General features: G+C 47.3%; 1 protein-coding gene across 3 annotated transcripts in view; it reads left to right on the top strand.

Moving 5' to 3' along the window:
* The window catches only part of ACAP2 (ArfGAP with coiled-coil, ankyrin repeat and PH domains 2), a 252,506-nt gene that overhangs the window by 57,711 nt on the left and 173,275 nt on the right, over positions 1-21,520 (top strand). For all 3 annotated transcript variants that reach the window (XM_063916435.1, XM_063916433.1, XM_063916434.1), the window contains exons 2-4: positions 381-438; positions 1,114-1,233; positions 8,518-8,571. In XM_063916435.1, the coding sequence (XP_063772505.1) occupies positions 381-438; positions 1,114-1,233; positions 8,518-8,571 (232 nt within the window). The remainder of the gene's footprint in view (positions 1-380; positions 439-1,113; positions 1,234-8,517; positions 8,572-21,520) is intronic.

Genomic DNA, 21,520 nt, shown 5'->3' with positions numbered 1-21,520 from the left:
CTCCTAAGCCATTTAGCTCACCGCACGTCCCTGGACTGTCGGGATGTTCAGGAGGCGGGATGGAGGTGTTGGTATTGTGACCTGTGGTCTCCTGACTACATCCCCCTTGAGCGGGTAGATCTGCCCCTGAAAAAGAGGAGCTTTTTTGTCAGTCCTGGTGTCCTGGAGATGTGGGCTGCCCCCAGAGACCAGCCTGTTTGCAGTTCCGGCTTTAACACTCTGACAGGAGCCAGGTGCTGCACGTAAAGCTCCCTGGTACTGTCACGGAGTATGAGTCGGCACCCCCTTGTGACGCCACATCTAGCTTTATGGCTCATTGTTAACATGCTGTCCAATGTATCAATGGTTCTAAGATTAACAAAACCTGATCTCTTCTACAGGGCAGCTTTAGAAGAAGTTGAAGGAGATGTATCCGAACTTGAACAGAAGCTTGATAAGGTAAAATACGTGCATATTATTAGTCTAGAGCAATATGGGTGTGTTCAGTTAAACACGGTTAATTACTGAGGGCTTATAGATTTGCTGGGCTGTTCAATTATTGCCTGTGGCAGTCAGTGATCAGCCCTCAGGCTGCAGTTAATGCAGAATTTTATATGAGTCTGATGAGGTTTAAACAGCAATCAGCGATAACTTCCCTGATCACAGGTGCGGCGAAGCTGTTAACCCACTGCTCTAGCACTTTATCCCAGATTCTATGGATTTACACGCGGTATCGGGTAATTTGCCTTACACGGAAAAGGGGCTGTAGTTGAGTAGCCCTGGGTGTTAAAGCTCGATGCTACCACCCTTATCCACAACTAATATAATTCCCCCCTTCATTTTATATATTATAATGCTTTCTTAATTCCTTTTCCTTTAACATGTAACGCAGTTCTATTTTGATTATCTTAGCTAATATATATATATATATACTGCCAGAGAAAGGATTTGTTACATTTACTCATTTGTTACAATGATAAAGTTTAGTGTGAGTTACCTACAAATTGTTGTCTTTTTCCATATAAACAACACACAGTTACAATTTTTTCGTCTGCATGGTGGATAAGTAGGATTTAACTTTGCACGGATTGTGTGTTATCTGAACTGATAAACATTGCACTTTCTTCCTGCCAGCTGGTGAAACTCTGCATTGGAATGATCGATGCTGGAAAAGCTTTTTGTGCTGCCAACAAACAATTTATGAATGGAATCCGGGACCTGGCCCAATATTCTAACAAGGATGAAGTGATTGAAGTAAGCAGAATCCACTCAACACAGCAAGAAGCTATGCAGAGCAATGTCCTTCTTACGTTGTGCACATACATAGCAGAGCACTTGGTCAGCAGTGTTCCCATCATATGGAAATTGTAACTGAAGCATCCTTAATACACATGGTTTTCATAAGTAGTTTATACAACCAGCACTGACCGAAAGAACCAGAAAATAAATGATTAAACCTCTAAAGAATTCTTGGTAGAGAGATGCAAATAGCGCCTTAATTATTCCATTTGACCATTCAGATATACAGTACAGCTGGCTTTTTGCCGTAGATGCAGCCATCCAATTTCTCTATCGTCCTAAGTGGATGCTGGGGTTCCTGAAAGGACCATGGGGAATAGCGGCTCCGCAGGAGACAGGGCACAAAAGTAAAGCTTTTACAGGTCAGGTGGTGTGTACTGGCTCCTCCCCCTATGACCCTCCTCCAGACTCCAGTTAGATTTTTGTGCCCGGCCGAGAAGGGTGCAATTCTAGGTGGCTCTCATAAAGAGCTGCTTAGAGAGTTTAGCTTAGGTTTTTTATTTTACAGTGATTCCTGCTGGCAACAGGATCACTGCAACGAGGGACAGAGGGGAGAAGAAGTGAACTCACCTGCGTGCAGGATGGATTGGCTTCTTGGCTACTGGACATGAAGCTCCAGAGGGACGATCACAGGTACAGCCTGGATGGTCACCGGAGCCACGCCGCCGGCCCCCTCACAGATGCTGAAGCAAGAAGAGGTCCAGAATCGGCGGCTGAAGACTCCTGCAGTCTTCTTAAGGTAGCGCACAGCACTGCAGCTGTGCGCCATTTTCCTCTCAGCACACTTCACACGGCAGTCACTGAGGGTGCAGGGCGCTGGGGGGGGGGCGCCCTGGGAGGCAAATGAAAACCTTTAAAAAGGCTAAAAATACCTCACATATAGCCCCAGAGGCTATATGGAGATATTTACCCCTGCCTAAATGTACTAAATAGCGGGAGACGAGCCCGCCGGAAAAGGGGCGGGGCCTATCTCCTCAGCACACGGCGCCATTTTCTGTCACAGCTCCGCTGGTCAGGAAGGCTCCCAGGTCTCTCCCCTGCACTGCACTACAGAAACAGGGTATAACAGAGAGGGGGGGGCAAAATAAATGGCAATATATTAATATAAAAGCAGCTATAAGGGAGCACTTAATCATAAGGCTATCCCTGTCATATATAGCGCTTTTTGGTGTGTGCTGGCAGACTCTCCCTCTGTCTCCCCAAAGGGCTAGTGGGTCCTGTCTTCGTATAGAGCATTCCCTGTGTGTCTGCTGTGTGTCGGTACGTGTGTGTCGACATGTATGAGGACGTTATTGGTGTGGAGGCGGAGCAATTGCCAAATATGAGGATGTCACCTTCTAGGGGGTCGACACCAGAATGGATGCCTTTATTTGTGGAATTACGGGATAGCGTCAACTCGCTTAAGCAGTCGTTTGCCGACATGAGGCGGCCGGACACTCAATTAGTGCCTGTCCAGGCGCCTCAAACACCGTCAGGGGCTGTAAAACGCCCCTTGCCTCAGTCGGTCGACACAGACCCAGACACAGGCACTGATTCCGGTGGTGAAGGTGACGAATCAACCGTATTTTCCAGTAGGGCCACACGTTATATGATTTTGGCAATAAAGGAGATGTTACATTTAGCTGATACTACAGGTACCACTAAACAGGGTATTATGTGGGGTGTGAAAAAACTACCAGTAGTTTTTACCGAATCAGAAGAATTAAATGACGTGTGTGATGAAGCGTGGGGTGCCCCGATAAAAAACTGCTAATTTCAAAGAAGTTATTGGCTTTATACCCTTTCCCGCCAGAGGTTAGGGAGCGCTGGGAAACACCTCCTAGGGTGGACAAAGCGCTAACACGCTCATCAAAACAAGTGGCGTTACCCTCTCCTGAGACGGCCGCACTTAAAGATCCATCAGATAGGAGGATGGAAAATATCCAAAAAGGTATATACACACATGCAGGTGTTATACTACGACCAGCTATTGCGACTGCCTGGATGTGCAGTGCTGGGGTAGTTTGGTCAGAGTCCCTGATCGAAAATATTGATACCCTGGACAGGGACAATATTTTACTGTCGTTAGAACAAATAAAGGATGCATTTCTTTATATGCGTGATGCACAGAGAGATATCTGCACACTGGCATCACGGGTAAGTGCTATGTCCATTTCGGCCAGAAGAGCTTTATGGACACGACAGTGGACAGGCGATGCGTAGAGGAGTTATTTGGGGTCGGTCTATCGGATTTGGTGGCCACGGCTACGGCCGGGAAATCCACCTTTCTACCTCAAGTCACTCCCCAACTGAAAAAGGCACCGACCTTTCAACCGCAGCCCTTTCGTTCCTTTAAAAATAAGCGAGCAAAGGGCTATTCATATCTGCCACGAGGCAGAGGACGAGGGAAGAGACAGCAACAGGCAGCTCCTTCCCAGGAACAGAAGCCCTCCCCGGCTTCTACAAAAGCCTCAGCATGACGCTGGGGCTTCGCAAGCGGACTCGGGGGCGGTAGGCGGTCGTCTCAAGAATTACAGCGCGCAGTGGGCTCACTCGCAGGTAAATCCCTGGATCCTGCAGATAATATCTCAGGGGTACAGGTTGAAATTAGAGACAGAGCCACCTCGCCGTTTCCTGAAGTCTGCTTTACCAACGTCCCCCTCAGAAAGGGAGACGGTTTTGGAAGCCATTCACAAGCTGTATTCTCAGCAGGTGATAGTCAAGGTACCTCTTCTACAACAAGGGAAGGGGTATTATTCCACTCTTTTTGTGGTACCGAAGCCGGATGGCTCGGTAAGGCCTATTCTAAATCTGAAGTCCTTGAACCTGTACATAAAGAAGTTCAAGTTCAAGATGGAGTCACTCAGAGCAGTGATAGCGAACCTGGAAGAAGGGGGCTTTATGGTATCCTTGGACATCAAGGATGCGTATCTCCACGTTCCAATTACCCCTCACACCAGGGGTACCTCAGGTTCGTTGTACAAAACTGTCACTATCAGTTTCAGACGCTGCCGTTTGGTTTGTCCACGGCACCTCGGGTCTTTACAAAGGTAATGGCCGAGATAATATTTCTTCTTCGAAGAAAAGGCGTATTAATTATCCCATACTTGGACGATCTCCTAATAAGGGCAAGGTCCAGAGAACAGCTAGAGATGGGTTTAGCACTATCTCAAGAGGTGCTGAAGCAGCACGGATGGATTCTGAATATTCCAAAATCCCAATTAATGCCGACAACTCGTCTGCTGTTCCTGGGGATGATTCTGGACACAGTTCAGAAAAAGGTTTTTCTTCCCGAAGAAAAAGCCAAGGAGTTATCTGACCTGGTCAGGAACCTCCTAAAACCAGGAAAGGATGCTGTACATCAATGCACAAGAGTCCTGGGAAAAAATGGTAGCTTCTTACGAAGCAATCCCTTTCGGCAGATTCCATGCAAAGGGATCTGTTGGACAAATGGTCAGGGTCGCATCTTCAGATGCACCTGCGGATAACCCTGTCGCCGAGGACAAGGGTATCCCTTCTGTGGTGGTTGCAGGAGGCTCATCTATTGGAGGGCCGCAGATTCGGCATGCAGGATTGGATCCTGGTGACCACGGAGGCCAGCCTGAGAGGCTGGGGAGCAGTCACACAGGGAAGAAATTTCCAGGGAGTGTGGTCGAGCCTGAAAAAGTCTCTTCACATAAGCATTCTGGAACTAAGAGCAATCTACAATGCTCTAAGCCAGGCGGAACCTCTGCTTCAAGGAAGACCGGTGTTGATCCAGTCGGACAACATCACGGCAGTCGCCCATGTAAACAGACAGGGCGGCACAAGAAGCAGGAGGGCAATGGCAGAAGCTGCCAGGATCCTTCGCTGGGCGGAGAATCACGTGATAGCACTGTCAGCAGTATTCATCCCGGGCGTGGACAACTGGGAAGCAGACTTCCTCAGCAGACACGACCTTCACCCGGGAGAGTGGGGACTTCATCCAGAAGTTTTCCACATGCTATTAAACCGTTGGGTAAAACCAATGGTGGACATGATGGCGTCTCGCCTCAACAAAACACTGGACAGGTATTGCGCCAGGTCAAGAGATCCGCAGGCAATAGCTGTGGACGCGCTGGTAACACCTTGGGTGTACCAGTCGGTATATGTGTTTCCTCCTCTGCCTCTCATACCAAAGGTATTGAGGATTATACGGCAAAGAGGAGTAAGACTAGTGTCTCCGGATTGGCCAAGAAGGACTTGGTACCCGGAACTTCAAGAGATGGTCACGGACGATCCGTGGCCTCTACTTCTGAGAAGGGACCTGCTTCAGCAGGGTACTTGTCTTTTTCAAGACTTACCGCGGCTGCGTTTGACGGCATGGCGTTTGAATGCCAGATCCTAAAAGGAAAAGGCATTCCAGAAGAAGTCATTCCTACCTTGATAAAGGCAAGGAAGGAAGTCACCGCGAAGCATTATCGCCGTATTTGGCGAAAATATGTTGCGTGGTGCGAGCAGCGGAGTGCTCCGATGGAGGAATTTCAACTGGGTCGTTTTCCTACATTTCCTGCAATCAGGATTGTCTATGGGTCTCAAATTGGGATCTATTAAGGTTCAAATTTCGGCCCTATCAATATTCTTCCAAAAAGAATTGGCCTCAGTCCCTGAGGTCCAGATTTTTATCAAAGGAGTACTGCATATACAGCCTCCTGTGGTGCCTAAGGTGGCACCGTGGGATCTAAATGTAGTTTTAGATTTCCTCAAATCCAATTGGTTTGAACCACTAAAGAATGTGGATTTGAAATATCTCACATGGAAAGTGACTATGTTACTGGCCCTGGCTTCGGCCGGGAGAGTATCTGAACTGGCGGCTTTGTTTTATAAAAGCCCTTATTTAATTTTCCATTCGACATAGGGCAGAGCTGCGGACGCGTCCGCATTTTCTCCCTAAGGTGGTATCAGCGTTTCACCTGAACCAGCCTATTGTAGTGCCTGCGGCTACAGACGACTTGAAGGACTCCAAGTTGTTGGACGTTGTCAGAGCCTTAAAAATATACATTTAAAGGACGGCTGGAGTCAGAAAATCTGACTCGCTGTTTATACTGTATGCACCCAACAAGTTGGGTGCACCTGCTTCTAAGCAGTCGATTGCTCGTTGGATTTGTAACAAAATTCAACTTGTACATTCTGTGGCAGGCCTGCCACAGCCTAAATCTGTTAAGGCCCATTCCGCAAGGAAGGTGGGCTCATCTTGGGCGGCTGCCCGAGGGGTCTCGGCATTACAACTCTGCCGAGCAGCTACGTGGTCAGGGGAGAACACGTTTGTAAATTTTTACAAATTTGATACCCTGGCAAAGGAGGACCTGGAGTTCTCTCATTCGGTGCTGCAGAGTCATCCGCACTCTCCCGCCCGTTTGGGAGCTTTGGTATAATCCCCATGGTCCTTTCAGGAACCCCAGCATCCACTTAGGACGATAGAGAAAATAAGAATTTACTTACCGATAATTCTATTTCTCGGAGTCCGTAGTGGATGCTGGGCGCCCATCCCAAGTGCGGATTATCTGCAATACTTGTACATAGTTATTGTTAACTAATTCGGGTTATTGTTTAGGAAGCCATCTTTCAGAGGCTCCTCTGTTATCATACTGTTAACTGGGTTTAGATCACAAGTTGTACGGTGTGATTGGTGTGGCTGGTATGAGTCTTACCCGGGATTCAAAATCCTCCCTTATTGTGTACGCTCGTCCGGGCACAGTACCTAACTGGAGTCTGGAGGAGGGTCATAGGGGGAGGAGCCAGTACACACCACCTGACCTGTAAAAGCTTTACTTTTGTGCCCTGTCTCCTGCGGAGCCGCTATTCCCCATGGTCCTTTCAGGAACCCCAGCATCCACTACGGACTCCGAGAAATAGAATTATCGGTAAGTAAATTCTTATTTTTTCTTCTTTTTAAAATGAAAATATATACTTGCAATACACCCTTCCAAATAAACCATGCATACATTGACATACACTATAAAAAGATGCAGGGTCTTAAATCCAAAGTATAGATAGGCAAAGATATTTGAAATTAGTTAATTTCTAATGCGTGCACGATATGGATTGATATGTTCAATTTGGGGTATGGAGAGGTCACGTCACATTTCCCTGGGACCTCTGGGTATAGATAAGCGAAGCACGTAAACTTTAGTCGGCAGGGCTGTTTCTAGCCAATTTGGCTCCCACTGCGAGATTTAAAAATGCGCAAGCCCCCCCCCCCCCAGCATAAAAAAATATCCCCCCCCCGATATAAAAATAGTGGGCGCTCCCGACAAGGGGGCGTGGCCTCATTGAAATGGGTGTGGCCTTGTTAGGATGGGTGTGGCCTCGTCTGAAAAGACTACCTTACACCCCAGTTTTTGACCCTGCACCAACAGATCACGGCCACCACAGGAAAAAAAAAAATATTGTACCATATTAAGCCCCACACAGTAATGCCCACTGCACCATATTATGCTACACACTGCAATGCCCTTGATACATTAAATCCATTACGGCAGGCAAGAGTCCCCATTTTACACATTACGGCAGGCAAGAGTCCTCATTTAACCCATTATAGCAGGCAGAGTCCCCTTCTACAAAGAAAGAGAGAGAGAAAAGAGAGTGTGTTATACTCACGTTTGCAGCAGCATCCGCCGGCCAGAGGTCCTCTTCCATCCCGCTCTTCGGCCTGCGCCTGCCCGCCTCTCCCTACTTCTGGCTTTCCCTCCGTGTCCTGGCTCCTCCTCCTCCCCGTCATCGGTACTCCGCTCGGGGGCGGAGTTTTGTTTAATGACGCGTTTGCGTCGTGACGTCACGACTCAAACGCATCGCTACACGAAACTCCGCCCCCCGAGTGGGGGAGGAGGGGGAGCACAAACTGAGCCAGCAAGAGCCACGAAGGTCGCCCCGTGTGAATGCACGCCTCGCCCGCCCCAAGAAACTGCTCTGCTGGACGGTGAAGATGGTTGTTATAAACTGGACTTTTACACGAAGGCTTTTATTGCACTGTTTATAGTGATAGGTTCTGAATCTTCTCCTAACCCGCCTCACTATAACCCTAAAGGGTGTACGGTTTATATACATGGATAAAAACAAGATTACTTATTGCCCTTTCAAGTCTAGCACATACATTATGTTTCTGATATTCATAATCTACACTAAGAGCTCTCACAATGAAGTGAGACTAAATTATTCAATCCATACATAAAAATGATAAATATATTACTCTGTTTTGCATTCCTAAACTAATGACTGCTTTCATATTCCTGTGTTCTGCAGAGCAGCTTGACAAAATTTTCTGAAAGCCTTCAGGAGATGATAAATTATCACAATGTAAGTATCTTACTTAAAGTATTTTGTGATTGCTGCAGTTTCACAAAGCTGTCAATGTTATTCTAGAAATTAGCTTTGGCTTTTCTCATGAACAATGTATACCTCATATACACTCAGTTACCATTCTATTAGGTACACCTGCTTGTCAATGCAAACATCTCCTCAAACTTTTCATGCGGCAGCAGCTCGATGCATAAAAGCACAGAGACATGGTCAAGAGGTGCAGCTATGGCATACCGAAAAAAAACTAAACAAAAAAAACACATACCATCTCTAAACTGGTTCCATAAACAAAAATGTCAGTGGCCTTCACAGTCACAAGATCTCAGTCCAATAGAGGATTTGGTTGTGCATAAGATTTACTGTGATATGCAGCCAAGCAAAGAGCAGTAAATGCGTGATGTCAGCATGTCAAACTAGACGAGAGAAAAAATAAAAAATGTTTCTTTTTCCTACTTCAGGGCAGCCCTACTATGGGTTAATGACCCATTCCCCTAATGTAGACAGGAGTTGTTGTTTTTTTCAGGGATACACCCACCTTGAGTATATAGCTGCTCCCCTCCCCTTCCATCCTGTCTTTTTTTTTCCTGTCTCCTACTTAGTTAGGCAGTGTGATGTTTCTTGTTTTAAATAGGGCTAACCTCATTTCATGTTGCGACTGAGAATCGCGTTCTGCTTAGGGGTCAGGTTCCCCTGAAGGTGTGTGGGGAGCGGCGGTTACAGCCCCCAGTAAGTAAAATTGGCAGAAAAAAAAGCGGAGATCAAAAATGTGCCCTACCTGGTGCAGTGTTTCTCAGTGCTCTCTACCTGGTGCAATGTGTCTCAGTGCTTTCTACCTGGTGCAATGTTTCTCAGTGCTCTCTACCTGGTGCAATGTTTCTCAGTGCTCTCTACCTGGTGCAGTGTGTCTCAGTGCTCTCTACCTGGTGCAGTGTGTCTCAGTGCTCTCTACTTGGTGCAGTGATTCTCAGTGCTCTCTACCTGGTGCAGTGTTTCTCAGTGCTCTCTACCTGGTGCAAGGTTTCTCAGTGCTCTCTACCTGGTGCAGTGTGTCTCAGTGCTCTCTACCTGGTGCAGTGTGTCTCAGTGCTCTCTACCTGGTGCAGTGTGTCTCAGTGCTCTCTACCTGGTGCAATGTGTCTCAGTGCTCTCTACCTGGTGTAATGTGTCTCAGTGCTCTCTACCTGGTGCAAGGTTTCTCAGTGCTCTCTACCTGGTGCAGTGTGTCTCAGTGCTCTCTACCTGGTGCAATGTGTATAACGTGCTCTGCCTGGCGCAAAGTGTAGAATGTGCTCTATCTGGCGCAATATGTGTAACGTGCTCTACCTGTCGCAGTGTCTATAGGAGGTTCTACCAGATGCAGTATGTATTAGCTGCACTACTGTGTGGTGTAATGTGAATTGCCACTATTATGTGGCCATGCCCCTTCCCCACGAAAAATAATGACCCTAAATTTTTGCTGCGTGCCTTCGGCGCGCACTGTCCATTCTTTGACATGTGGGAATGGGAGGACCAAGCATTATAGTATGTACCTAATTTTGCCCTTCTAACTGAAAAATGTGTCCTCCCGAATGAAAAATGTGCCCTACCCGTGATCAGCACCCTGCCCTAAAAAAATCCTAGAGTGAACACTATCCTGGATCAGGAAATGGAAGCTTTAACAGAAAGCTTAGAAAACCTATTGTCTTCAAAGGCGGTAGAAGCAGTTCCATTGTTGGAGAAAAGGAAGGGCTTCTGTTCTCGTCTTTTCCTAGTAAGGAAAGCCTCTGGCGGATTCAGAACCATACTAGATTTAAGATATTTGAATCGAAGGATGAAGAAAACTTTTCACATGGAAACTTTGAAATCAATCCTGTTTGAAATAAAGAAAGGAGATTTCCTGGCGTCTGTAGACCTGAAGGATGCATGTTTTCATATTCCAATTTGCGAAGCGGACAGAAAATTTCTAAGATTCAGTATAGGCAAAAGACACCTCCAGTTCACATGTCTCCCCTACGGTCTTGCATCCTCGCCAAGAGTTTTCACAAATGTCCTGGAAACTTTAATAGCTCGGCTCTGAGAAAAGGGAGTGACTGTCTGGGCATATCTAGACTATTTGCTTATCGCAGGACGGTCAGAGGAGATAGTACAAGGAATGTTGCACAAGGCATTGATTTTCCTACAGTTGCACAGATGGTTGATCAATTGGGAGAAGAGTCTGCTGAAGCCAGCTCGAACTATACAGTTTTTAGGAGTCCGTATAGACACTCTACAATTATGTTGTCATGCTCTCGGAAGAAAGACGAGAAAGAATTTGGCAGTTTGTCTTCCTGCTCCAGAGGAAGGACAAGGTGCCATTGCGTGTAACATTACAGCTTCTGGGAATGATGTCATCTACGATAGAAGTGGTTCCCTGGGCAAGATGGAGAATGAGGATCCTACAATGGGATATCCTGAAGTATTCAAGGAGAAAGATGCCTCTACATTTTCAAGTAAGATTGTCAAGGGAGATCAAGGAAACCCTATCCTGGTGGAGGAACAATCAGATATACGTACAAGGGATGTCGTTGGAACCTCAAACTCTGGTGTTAACCACGGATGCAAGTCTGACCGGTTGGGGTACTCCTCTATTACAGCAGAGCTGTCAAGGAAAATGGTCACTAAAGGAAGCAAAGTTTTCATCAAACCAAAGAGAGCGGTATGGATGGTGATACTCAAATTCCAAGATCGACTGGAAGGAAACCACTTAAAGGTCTTTTCTGACAATGCTACGGTGGTAGCCTATATGAACCATAAGGGAGGTACAAAAAGTCAAGCCATAATGGCAGAGGTGTCATACATCATGTGTTGGGCAGAAGAGCATTTAAAGTCCCTAACAGCTTTACACGTTCCTGGCAAGGAAAACGTATTGAAAGATTTTCTCTATCGTCCTAAGTGGATGCTGGGGTTCCTGAAAGGACCATGGGGAATAGCGGCTCCGCAGGAGACAGGGCACAAAAGTAAAGCTTTTACAGGTCAGGTGGTGTGTACTGGCTCCTCCCCCTATGACCCTCCTCCAGACTCCAGTTAGATTTTTGTGCCCGGCCGAGAAGGGTGCAATTCTAGGTGGCTCTCATAAAGAGCTGCTTAGAGAGTTTAGCTTAGGTTTTTTATTTTACAGTGATTCCTGCTGGCAACAGGATCACTGCAACGAGGGACAGAGGGGAGAAGAAGTGAACTCACCTGCGTGCAGGATGGATTGGCTTCTTGGCTACTGGACATGAAGCTCCAGAGGGACGATCACAGGTACAGCCTGGATGGTCACCGGAGCCACGCCGCCGGCCCCCTCACAGATGCTGAAGCAAGAAGAGGTCCAGAATCGGCGGTTGAAGACTCCTGCAGTCTTCTTAAGGTAGCGCACAGCACTGCAGCTGTGCGCCATTTTCCTCTCAGCACACTTCACACGGCAGTCACTGAGGGTGCAGGGCGCTGGGGGGGGGCGCCCTGGGAGGCAAATGAAAACCTTTAAAAAGGCTAAAAATACCTCACATATAGCCCCAGAGGCTATATGGAGATATTTACCCCTGCCTAAATGTACTAAATAGCGGGAGACGAGCCCGCCGAAAAAGGGGCGGGGCCTATCTCCTCAGCACACGGCGCCATTTTCTGTCACAGCTCCGCTGGTCAGGAAGGCTCCCAGGTCTCTCCCCTGCACTGCACTACAGAAACAGGGTATAACAGAGAGGGGGGGCAGAATAAATGGCAATATATTAATATAAAAGCAGCTATAAGGGAGCACTTAATCATAAGGCTATCCCTGTCATATATAGCGTTTTTTGGTGTGTGCTGGCAGACTCTCCCTCTGTCTCCCCAAAGGGCTAGTGGGTCCTGTCTTCGTATAGAGCATTCCCTGTGTGTCTGCTGTGTGTCGGTACGTGTGTGTCGACATGTATGAGGACGTTATTGGTGTGGAGGCGGAGCAATTGCCAAATATGAGGATGTCACCTCCTAGGGGGTCGACACCAGAATGGATGCCTTTATTTGTGGAATTACGGGATAGCGTCAACTCGCTTAAGCAGTCGTTTGCCGACATGAGGCGGCCGGACACTCAATTAGTGTCTGTCCAGGCGCCTCAAACACCGTCAGGGGCTGTAAAACGTCCCTTGCCTCAGTCGGTCGACACAGACCCAGACACAGGCACTGATTCCGGTGGTGAAGGTGACGAATCAACCGTATTTTCCAGTAGGGCCACACGTTATATGATTTTGGCAATAAAGGAGATGTTACATTTAGCTGATACTACAGGTACCACGAAACAGGGTATTATGTGGGGTGTGAAAAAACTACCAGTAGTTTTTACCGAATCAGAAGAATTAAATGACGTGTGTGATGAAGCGTGGGGTGCCCCGATGAAAAACTGCTAATTTCAAAGAAGTTATTGGCTTTATACCCTTTCCCGCCAGAGGTTAGGGAGCGCTGGGAAACACCTCCTAGGGTGGACAAAGCGCTAACACGCTTATCAAATCAAGTGGCGTTACCCTCTCCTGAGACGCACGCACTTAAAGATCCATCAGATAGGAGGATGGAAAATATCCAAAAAGGTATATACACACATGCAGGTGTTATACTACGACCAGCTATTGCGACTGCCTGGATGTGCAGTGCTGGGGTAGTTTGGTCAGAGTCCCTGATCGAAAATATTGATACCCTGGACAGGGACAATATTTTACTGTCGTTAGAACAAATAAAGGATGCATTTCTTTATATGCGTGATGCACAGAGAGATATCTGCACACTGGCATCACGGGTAAGTGCTATGTCCATTTCGGCCAGAAGAGCTTTATGGACACGACAGTGGACAGGCGATGCGTAGAGGAGTTATTTGAGGTCGGTCTATCGGATTTGGTGGCCACGGCTACGGCCGGGAAATCCACCTTTCTACCTCAAGTCACTCCCCAACAGAAAAAGGCACCGACCTTTCAACCGCAGCCCTTTCGTTCCTTTAAAAATAAGAGAGCAAAGGGCTATTCATATCTGCCACGAGGCAGAGGACGAGGGAAGAGACAGCAACAGGCAGCTCCTTCCCAGGAATAGAAGCCCTCCCCGGCTTCTACAAAAGCCTCAGCATGACGCTGGGGCTTCGCAAGCGGACTCGGGGGCGGTAGGCGGTCGTCTCAAAAATTACAGCGCGCAGTGGGCTCACTCGCAGGTAAATCCCTGGATCCTGCAGATAATATCTCAGGGGTACAGGTTGAAATTAGAGACAGAGCCACCTCGCCGTTTCCTGAAGTCTGCTTTACCAACGTCCCCCTCAGAAAGGGAGACGGTTTTGGAAGCCATTCACAAGCTGTATTCTCAGCAGGTGATAGTCAAGGTACCTCTTCTACAACAAGGGAAGGGGTATTATTCCACTCTATTTGTGGTACCGAAGCCGGATGGCTCGGTAAGGCCTATTCTAAATCTGAAGTCCTTGAACCTATACATAAAGAAGTTCAAGTTCAAGATGGAGTCACTCAGAGCAGTGATAGCGAACCTGGAAGAAGGGGACTTTATGGTATCCTTGGACATCAAGGATGCGTATCTCCACGTTCCAATTACCCCTCACACCAGGGGTACCTCAGGTTCGTTGTACAAAACTGTCACTATCAGTTTCAGACGCTGCCGTTTGGTTTGTCCACGGCACCTCGGGTCTTTACAAAGGTAATGGCCGAGATAATATTTCTTCTTCGAAGAAAAGGCGTATTAATTATCCCATACTTGGACGATCTCCTAATAAGGGCAAGGTCCAGAGAACAGCTAGAGATGGGTTTAGCACTATCTCAAGAGGTGCTAAAGCAGCACGGATGGATTCTGAATATTCCAAAATCCCAATTAATGCCGACAACTCGTCTGCTGTTCCTGGGGATGATTCTGGATACAGTTCAGAAAAAGGTTTTTCTTCCCGAAGAAAAAGCCAAGGAGTTATCTGACCTGGTCAGGAACCTCCTAAAACCAGGAAAGGTGTCTGTAAATCAATGCACAAGAGTCCTGGGAAAAAATGGTAGCTTCTTACGAAGCAATCCCTTTCGGCAGATTCCATGCAAAGGGATCTGTTGGATAAATGGTCAGGGTCGCATCTTCAGATGCACCTGCGGATAACCCTGTCGCCGAGGACAAGGGTATCCCTTCTGTGGTGGTTGCAGAAGGCTCATCTATTGGAGGGCCGCAGATTCGGCATACAGGATTGGATCCTGGTGGCCACGGATGCCAGCCTGAGAGACTGGGGAGCAGTCACACAGGGAAGAAATTTCCAGGGAGTGTGGTCGAGCCTGAAAAAGGTCTCTTCACATAAGCATTCTGGAACTAAGAGCAATCTACAATGCTCTAAGCCAGGCGGAACCTCTGCTTCAAGGAAGACCGGTGTTGATCCAGTCGGACAACATCACGGCAGTCGCCCATGTAAACAGACAGGGCGGCACAAGAAGCAGGAGGGCAATGGCAGAAGCTGCCAGGATCCTTCGCTGGGCGGAGAATCACGTGATAGCACTGTCAGCAGTATTCATCCCGGGCGTGGACAACTGGGAAGCAGACTTCCTCAGCAGACACGACCTTCACCCGGGAGAGTGGGGACTTCATCCAGAAGTTTTCCACATGCTATTAAACCGTTGGGTAAAACCAATGGTGGACATGATGGCGTCTCACCTCAACAAAACACTGGACAGGTATTGCGCCAGGTCAAGAGATCCGCAGGCAATAGCTGTGGACGCGCTGGTAACACCTTGGGTGTACCAGTCGGTATATGTGTTTCCTCCTCTGCCTCTCATACCAAAGGTATTGAGGATTATACGGCAAAGAGGAGTAAGACTAGTGGCTCCGGATTGGCCAAGAAGGACTTGGTACCCGGAACTTCAAGAGATGGTCACGGACGATCCGTGGCCTCTACTTCTGAGAAGGGACCTGCTTCAGCAGGGTCCTTGTCTTTTTCAAGACTTACCGCGGCTGCGTTTGACGGCATGGCGTTGAATGCCAGATCCTAAAAGGAAAAGGCATTCCAGAAGAAGTCATTCCTACCTTGATAAAGGCAAGGAAGGAAGTCACCGCGAAGCATTATCGCCGTATTTGGCGAAAATATGTTGCGTGGTGCGAGCAGCGGAGTGCTCCGATGGAGGAATTTCAACTGGGTCGTTTTCCTACATTTCCTGCAATCAGGATTGTCTATGGGTCTCAAATTGGGATCTATTAAGGTTCAAATTTCGGCCCTATCAATATTCTTCCACAAAGAATTGGCCTCAGTCCCTGAGGTCCAGATTTTTATCAAAGGAGTACTGCATATACAGCCTCCTGTGGTGCCTAAGGTGGCACCGTGGGATCTAAATGTAGTTTTAGATTTCCTCAAATCCAATTGGTTTGAACCACTAAAGAATGTGGATTTGAAATATCTCACATGGAAAGTGACTATGTTACTGGCCCTGGCTTCGGCCGGGAGAGTATCTGAACTGGCGGCTTTGTCTTATAAAAGCCCTTATTTAATTTTCCATTCGACATAGGGCAGAGCTGCGGACGCGTCCGCATTTTCTCCCTAAGGTGGTATCAGCGTTTCACCTGAACCAGCCTATTGTAGTGCCTGCGGCTACAGACGACTTGAAGGACTCCAAGTTGTTGGACGTTGTCAGAGCCTTAAAAATATACATTTAAAGGACGGCTGGAGTCAGAAAATCTGACTCGCTGTTTATACTGTATGCACCCAACAAGTTGGGTGCACCTGCTTCTAAGCAGTCGATTGCTCGTTGGTTTTGTAACAAAATTCAACTTGTACATTCTGTGGCAGGCCTGCCACAGCCTAAATCTGTTAAGGCCCATTCCGCAAGGAAGGTGGGCTCATCTTGGGCGGCTGCCCGAGGGGTCTCGGCATTACAACTCTGCCGAGCAGCTACGTGGTCAGGGGAGAACACGTTTGTAAATTTTTACAAATTTGATACCCTGGCAAAGGAGGACCTGGAGTTCTCTCATTCGGTGCTGCAGAGTCATCCGCACTCTCCCGCCCGTTTGGGAGCTTTGGTATAATCCCCATGGTCCTTTCAGGAACCCCAGCATCCACTTAGGACGATAGAGAAAATAAGAATTTACTTACCGATAATTCTATTTCTCGGAGTCCGTAGTGGATGCTGGGCGCCCATCCCAAGTGCGGATTATCTGCAATACTTGTACATAGTTATTGTTAACTAATTCGGGTTATTGTTTAGGAAGCCATCTTTCAGAGGCTCCTCTGTTATCATACTGTTAACTGGGTTTAGATCACAAGTTGTACGGTGTGATTGGTGTGGCTGGTATGAGTCTTACCCGGGATTCAAAATCCTCCCTTATTGTGTACGCTCGTCCGGGCACAGTACCTAACTGGAGTCTGGAGGAGGGTCATAGGGGGAGGAGCCAGTACACACCACCTGACCTGTAAAAGCTTTACTTTTGTGCCCTGTCTCCTGCGGAGCCGCTATTCCCCATGGTCCTTTCAGGAACCCCAGCATCCACTACGGACTCCGAGAAATAGAATTATCGGTAAGTAAATTCTTATTATTTGAGCAGAAATCAGGTCCAGCCTGGAGAATGGGTATTGGACATGCAAGTATTCCAGGAGATAGTGGAAAGATTTGGTCAGCCGTATATAGATCTCATGGCAACCAATCTCAATACGAAGGTACCTGTTCTTTTCGAGATATTATCTTCCAATGTCAGAGGGAGTGGACGCATTGTCCCTGATGTGGGAATTCAGTCTGGGGTATGTATTCCCACTGTTTCCGTTAATAGCCAAACCATTGAAAAAGATCAGGGAAGAAAGAGTGGTTGTAATTATGATAATATCTTACTGGCTGAGGAGAACTTGGTTTCCAACAGTTCAGAGGATGTCAATCGTGAAAGTGTCGAGATTACCAGTGATCCTGGAGTTGCTTCATCAGGGGCCTCTGTGGTACCCAAATCCACACACTCTTCAACTTATGGCCTGGAAATTGAGCGGGGATTATTGAAGCGGAAAAGTCTATCAGATTCAGTGATTCAGCTTCTCTTACAAGCCAGGAAAAAAGTTTCTTCAAACATATATTACAGAATATAGAAGATTTTTTATATCTGGGCAAAAGATAGATTTTACGTATTAGAAGCAGAAACTGCGCAAGTTTTACAATTTCTCCATGATGGTTTTGTTAAGGGTTTGGCTGTCTCGACCCTGAAAGTGCAAATTTCGTCTTTAAGTGTTCTGTTGGACAGAAAGTTGTTTGGAGACGATCTAATACAGAAGTTCTGTCAGGCTATAAGAAGGTTAAGACCTCGGATTAGAGTAATAGTTCCTTCCAGGGATTTGAATTTGATCCTGAATGCGTTGATAAAGCATCCTTTTGAGCCATTACAGGAAATAAATCTGAAATTGTTAACCTGGAAAGTAGTTTTTCTTACTGCTGTTACATCTGCAAGGAGAGTTGGGGAGTTACAAGCATTGTGGGCTAAGGAACCATATTTGAAGATTTTGTCTGATAAAATTGTCCTAAGGACAAATCCGTCTTTTTTTACAGTAGGTGGTGTCGACATTCCATGTTAATCAAGAAATTGTTTTGTCATCTTTCTTTCTTCAACCAGAGAATAAAGAGCAAGAAATGTTGCATATGTTGGATCTTGTAAGAGCAATTTCCATCTATCTGGATAGAGTCAGAGTTCAGGAAAGTGGATAATCTATTTTCATAGTACCTGTAGGGGGTCGGAAAGGTTATACACCAATAAAACAGACCATTGCAAGATGGATTAGAGAAATAATTACATTCGTGTATCAAGAAAAAGGCCGGGAAGTTCCAGAGAATATTAAGGCACACTCGACCCGGGCAGTATCTGTCTCATGGGCTAGAAAGGCGCAAGTGGCAGTCAAGGACATCTGTGCAGCAGCTACGTGGTCTTCTGTGCATATTATGCATTGGACATTGTTAAAGCCCACTTTGGGAACCAGGTCTTGAAAGAGGCCTTGGTATAAGTAAAATAAATATTTCAGCATCAATTTTTGTCTGAAGTTGTCTCCCTTCCACACTCAGCTTTGGTATATCCCATAGTAGGGCTACCATGAAGTAGGAAAAAAAAACAGCAAATTATACTTAACGAGAATTCCATTTCTTTGAAGTACTTCATGGCAGCCCATGAATTGCCCGCCCTGTTGTGAGTGTTTGTTTTTCTTCGGGAATTGTTGTGGAGAAACTCAAAAAGACAGGGTGGAAGGGGAGGGGAACAGCTATATACTCGAGGTGGGTGGATCCCAGAAGAGAAAAACCTCCTGTCTACATTAGGGGAAAATTATTATTATTATTATTATTATTATTATTATTATTATTATTACATTTTATTTATAAGGCGCCACAAGTGTTTCGCAGCTCCGTACAAAGGACAGTACAGGGAGACAACTGTAGTATCCATGCTTATAAAGGTATCTTTTCTTATATACTTCAAACAACAGCTTCCCAATTTCTCTAACGTCCTAGTGGATGCTGGGGACTCCGTAAGGACCATGGGGAATAGACGGGCTCCGCAGGAGACAGGGCACTTTAAGAAAGAATTTGGATACTGGTGTGCTCTGGCTCCTCCCTCTATGTCCCTCCTCCAGACCTCAGTTTGAATCTGTGCCCGGACGAGCTGGGTGCTACTTAGTGAGCTCTCTTGAGCTTGCTATAAGAAAGTATTTTGTTAGGTTTTTTTATTTTCAGAGAGATCTGCTGGCAACAGACTCTCTGCAGCGTGGGACTGAGGGGAGAGAAGCAGCCCTACTCACTGAAGAGTAGCTTCTTAGGCTACTGGACACCATTAGCTCCAGAGGGATCGTACACAGTATCTCACCCTTTGTCGTCCGATCCCGGAGCCGCGCCGCCGTCCCCCTCGCAGAGCCGGAAGACAGAAGCCGGTGACAGAAGCAAGAAGACTTCAAAATCGGCGGCAGAAGACTCCAGTCTTCAAACTGAGGTAGCGCACAGCACTGCAGCTGTGCGCCATTGCTCCCACATTAAACCCACATACTCCGGTCACTGTAGGGTGCAGGGCGCAGGGGGGGGCGCCCTGGGCAGCAATTAGGAACCTCTTGGCAAAAAGTGAGCATATATACAGTTGGGCACTGTATATATGCATGAGCCCCCGCCATTATTTTACACACAAACGCGGGACAGAAGCCCGCCGCTGAGGGGGCGGGGCTTCTTCCTCAGCACTCACCAGCGCCATTTTCTCTCCACAGCTCCGCTGCGAGGAAGCTCCCCAGGCTCTCCCCTGCAGAAACACGGTAGAAGAGGGTAAAAAGAGAGGGGGGGCACATAAATTAGGCGCAAAAGCTTTATATACAGCAGCTACTGGGTTAACTAACACTAAGTTACTGTGTGATTCCTGGGACATATAGTGCTGGGGTGTGTGCTGGCATACTCTCTCTCTGTCTTTTTAAAGGGCCTTGTGGGGGAACTGTCTTCAAAAAGAGCATCCCCTGTATGTGTGTGGTGTGTCGGTACGCTTGTGTTGACATGTTTGACGAGGAAGGCTATGTGGAAGCAGAGCGGGAGCAAATGAATGTGGGGTCGCCGCCGACACCTGATTGGATGGATATGTGGAAGGTTTTAAATGATAATGTTAATTCCTTGCATAAAAGGTTGGATAAAGCTGAAACCTTAGGACAGTCGGGGTCTCAGCCCATGCCTGATCCTATGTCGCAGAGGCCGTCGGGGCCTCAGAAGCGCCCACTATCCCATATTGTTGACACAGATATCGACACGGATTCTGACTCCAGTGTCGATGGCGATGATGGAAAGTTACAGCCTAAATTGGCTAAAGCCATCCGTTATATGATTATAGCAATAAAGGATGTGTTGCACATCACAGAGGAAACCCCAGTCCCTGACAAGAGGGTTCATATGTATGGGGAGAAAAGGCAGGAGGTGACCTTTCCCCCTTCACATGAGCTAAATGAGTTATGTGAAAAGGCTGGGGAATCTCCAGATAAAAAACTGCAGATTTCCAAGAGGATGCTTATGGCGTATCCCTTCCCGCCATCGGACAGGTTACGCTGGGAATCCTCCCCTAGGGTGGACAAAGCTCTAACACGCTTATCCAAGAGGGTAGCCCTGCCGTCACAGGATACGGCCACCCTTAAAGATGCTGCGGATAGAAAGCAGGAGAGTACCCTGAAGTCCATTTATACACATTCAGGTACCTTACTAAGGCTGGCAATTGCGTCGGCCTGGGTGTGTAGTGCTGTAGCAGCATGGACGGATACCTTATCAGAGGAGCTTGATACCTTAGACAAGGATACTATATTAATGACCCTGGGGCATATAAAAGACGCTGTCCTATATATGAGAGATGCTCAAAGAGACATTAGCCTTCTGGGCTCTAGAATAAATGCAATGTCGATTTCTGCCAGAAGGGTCCTGCGGACTCGGCAATGGACAGGCGATGCCGACTCAAAAAGGCACATGGAGATTTTATCTTACAAGGGTGAGGAGTTGTTTGGGGAAGGTCTCTCGGACCTGGTCTCCACAGCTACTGCTGGAAAGTCAAATTTTTTGCCATATGTTCCCTCACAACCTAAGAAAGCACCGTATTACCAAATGCAGTCCTTTCGATCACAATAAAGCAAGAAAGTCCGAGGTGCGTCCTTTCTTGCCAGAGGCAGGGGCAAAGGAAAGAAGCTGCATAACACAGCTAGTTCCCAGGAACAGAAGTCCTCCCCGGCTTCCACTAAATCCACCGCATGACGCTGGGGCTCCTCAGGCAGAGCTAGGCCCGGTGGGGGCGCGTCTCCGAAATTTCAGCCACAAGTGGGTTCACTCCCAGGCGTACCTCAGATTTGTGGTACAGGATTGTCATTACCAATTCCAGACGTTGCCGTTTGGTCTGTCCACGGCACCGAGAATATTTACCAAGGTAATGGCGGAAATGATGGTGCCCCTGCGGAAGCAAGGGGTCACAATTATCCCATACTTGGACGATCTCGTCATAAAGGCGAGGTCCA

The sequence above is a fragment of the Pseudophryne corroboree genome, chromosome 4 (genome assembly GCF_028390025.1).
Source record: "Pseudophryne corroboree isolate aPseCor3 chromosome 4, aPseCor3.hap2, whole genome shotgun sequence".
NCBI classification, from domain to species: domain Eukaryota; kingdom Metazoa; phylum Chordata; class Amphibia; order Anura; family Myobatrachidae; genus Pseudophryne; species Pseudophryne corroboree.
The sequence above is the reverse complement of the archived record's forward strand: the minus strand, read 5'-3'. Positions and strand labels throughout refer to the sequence as shown.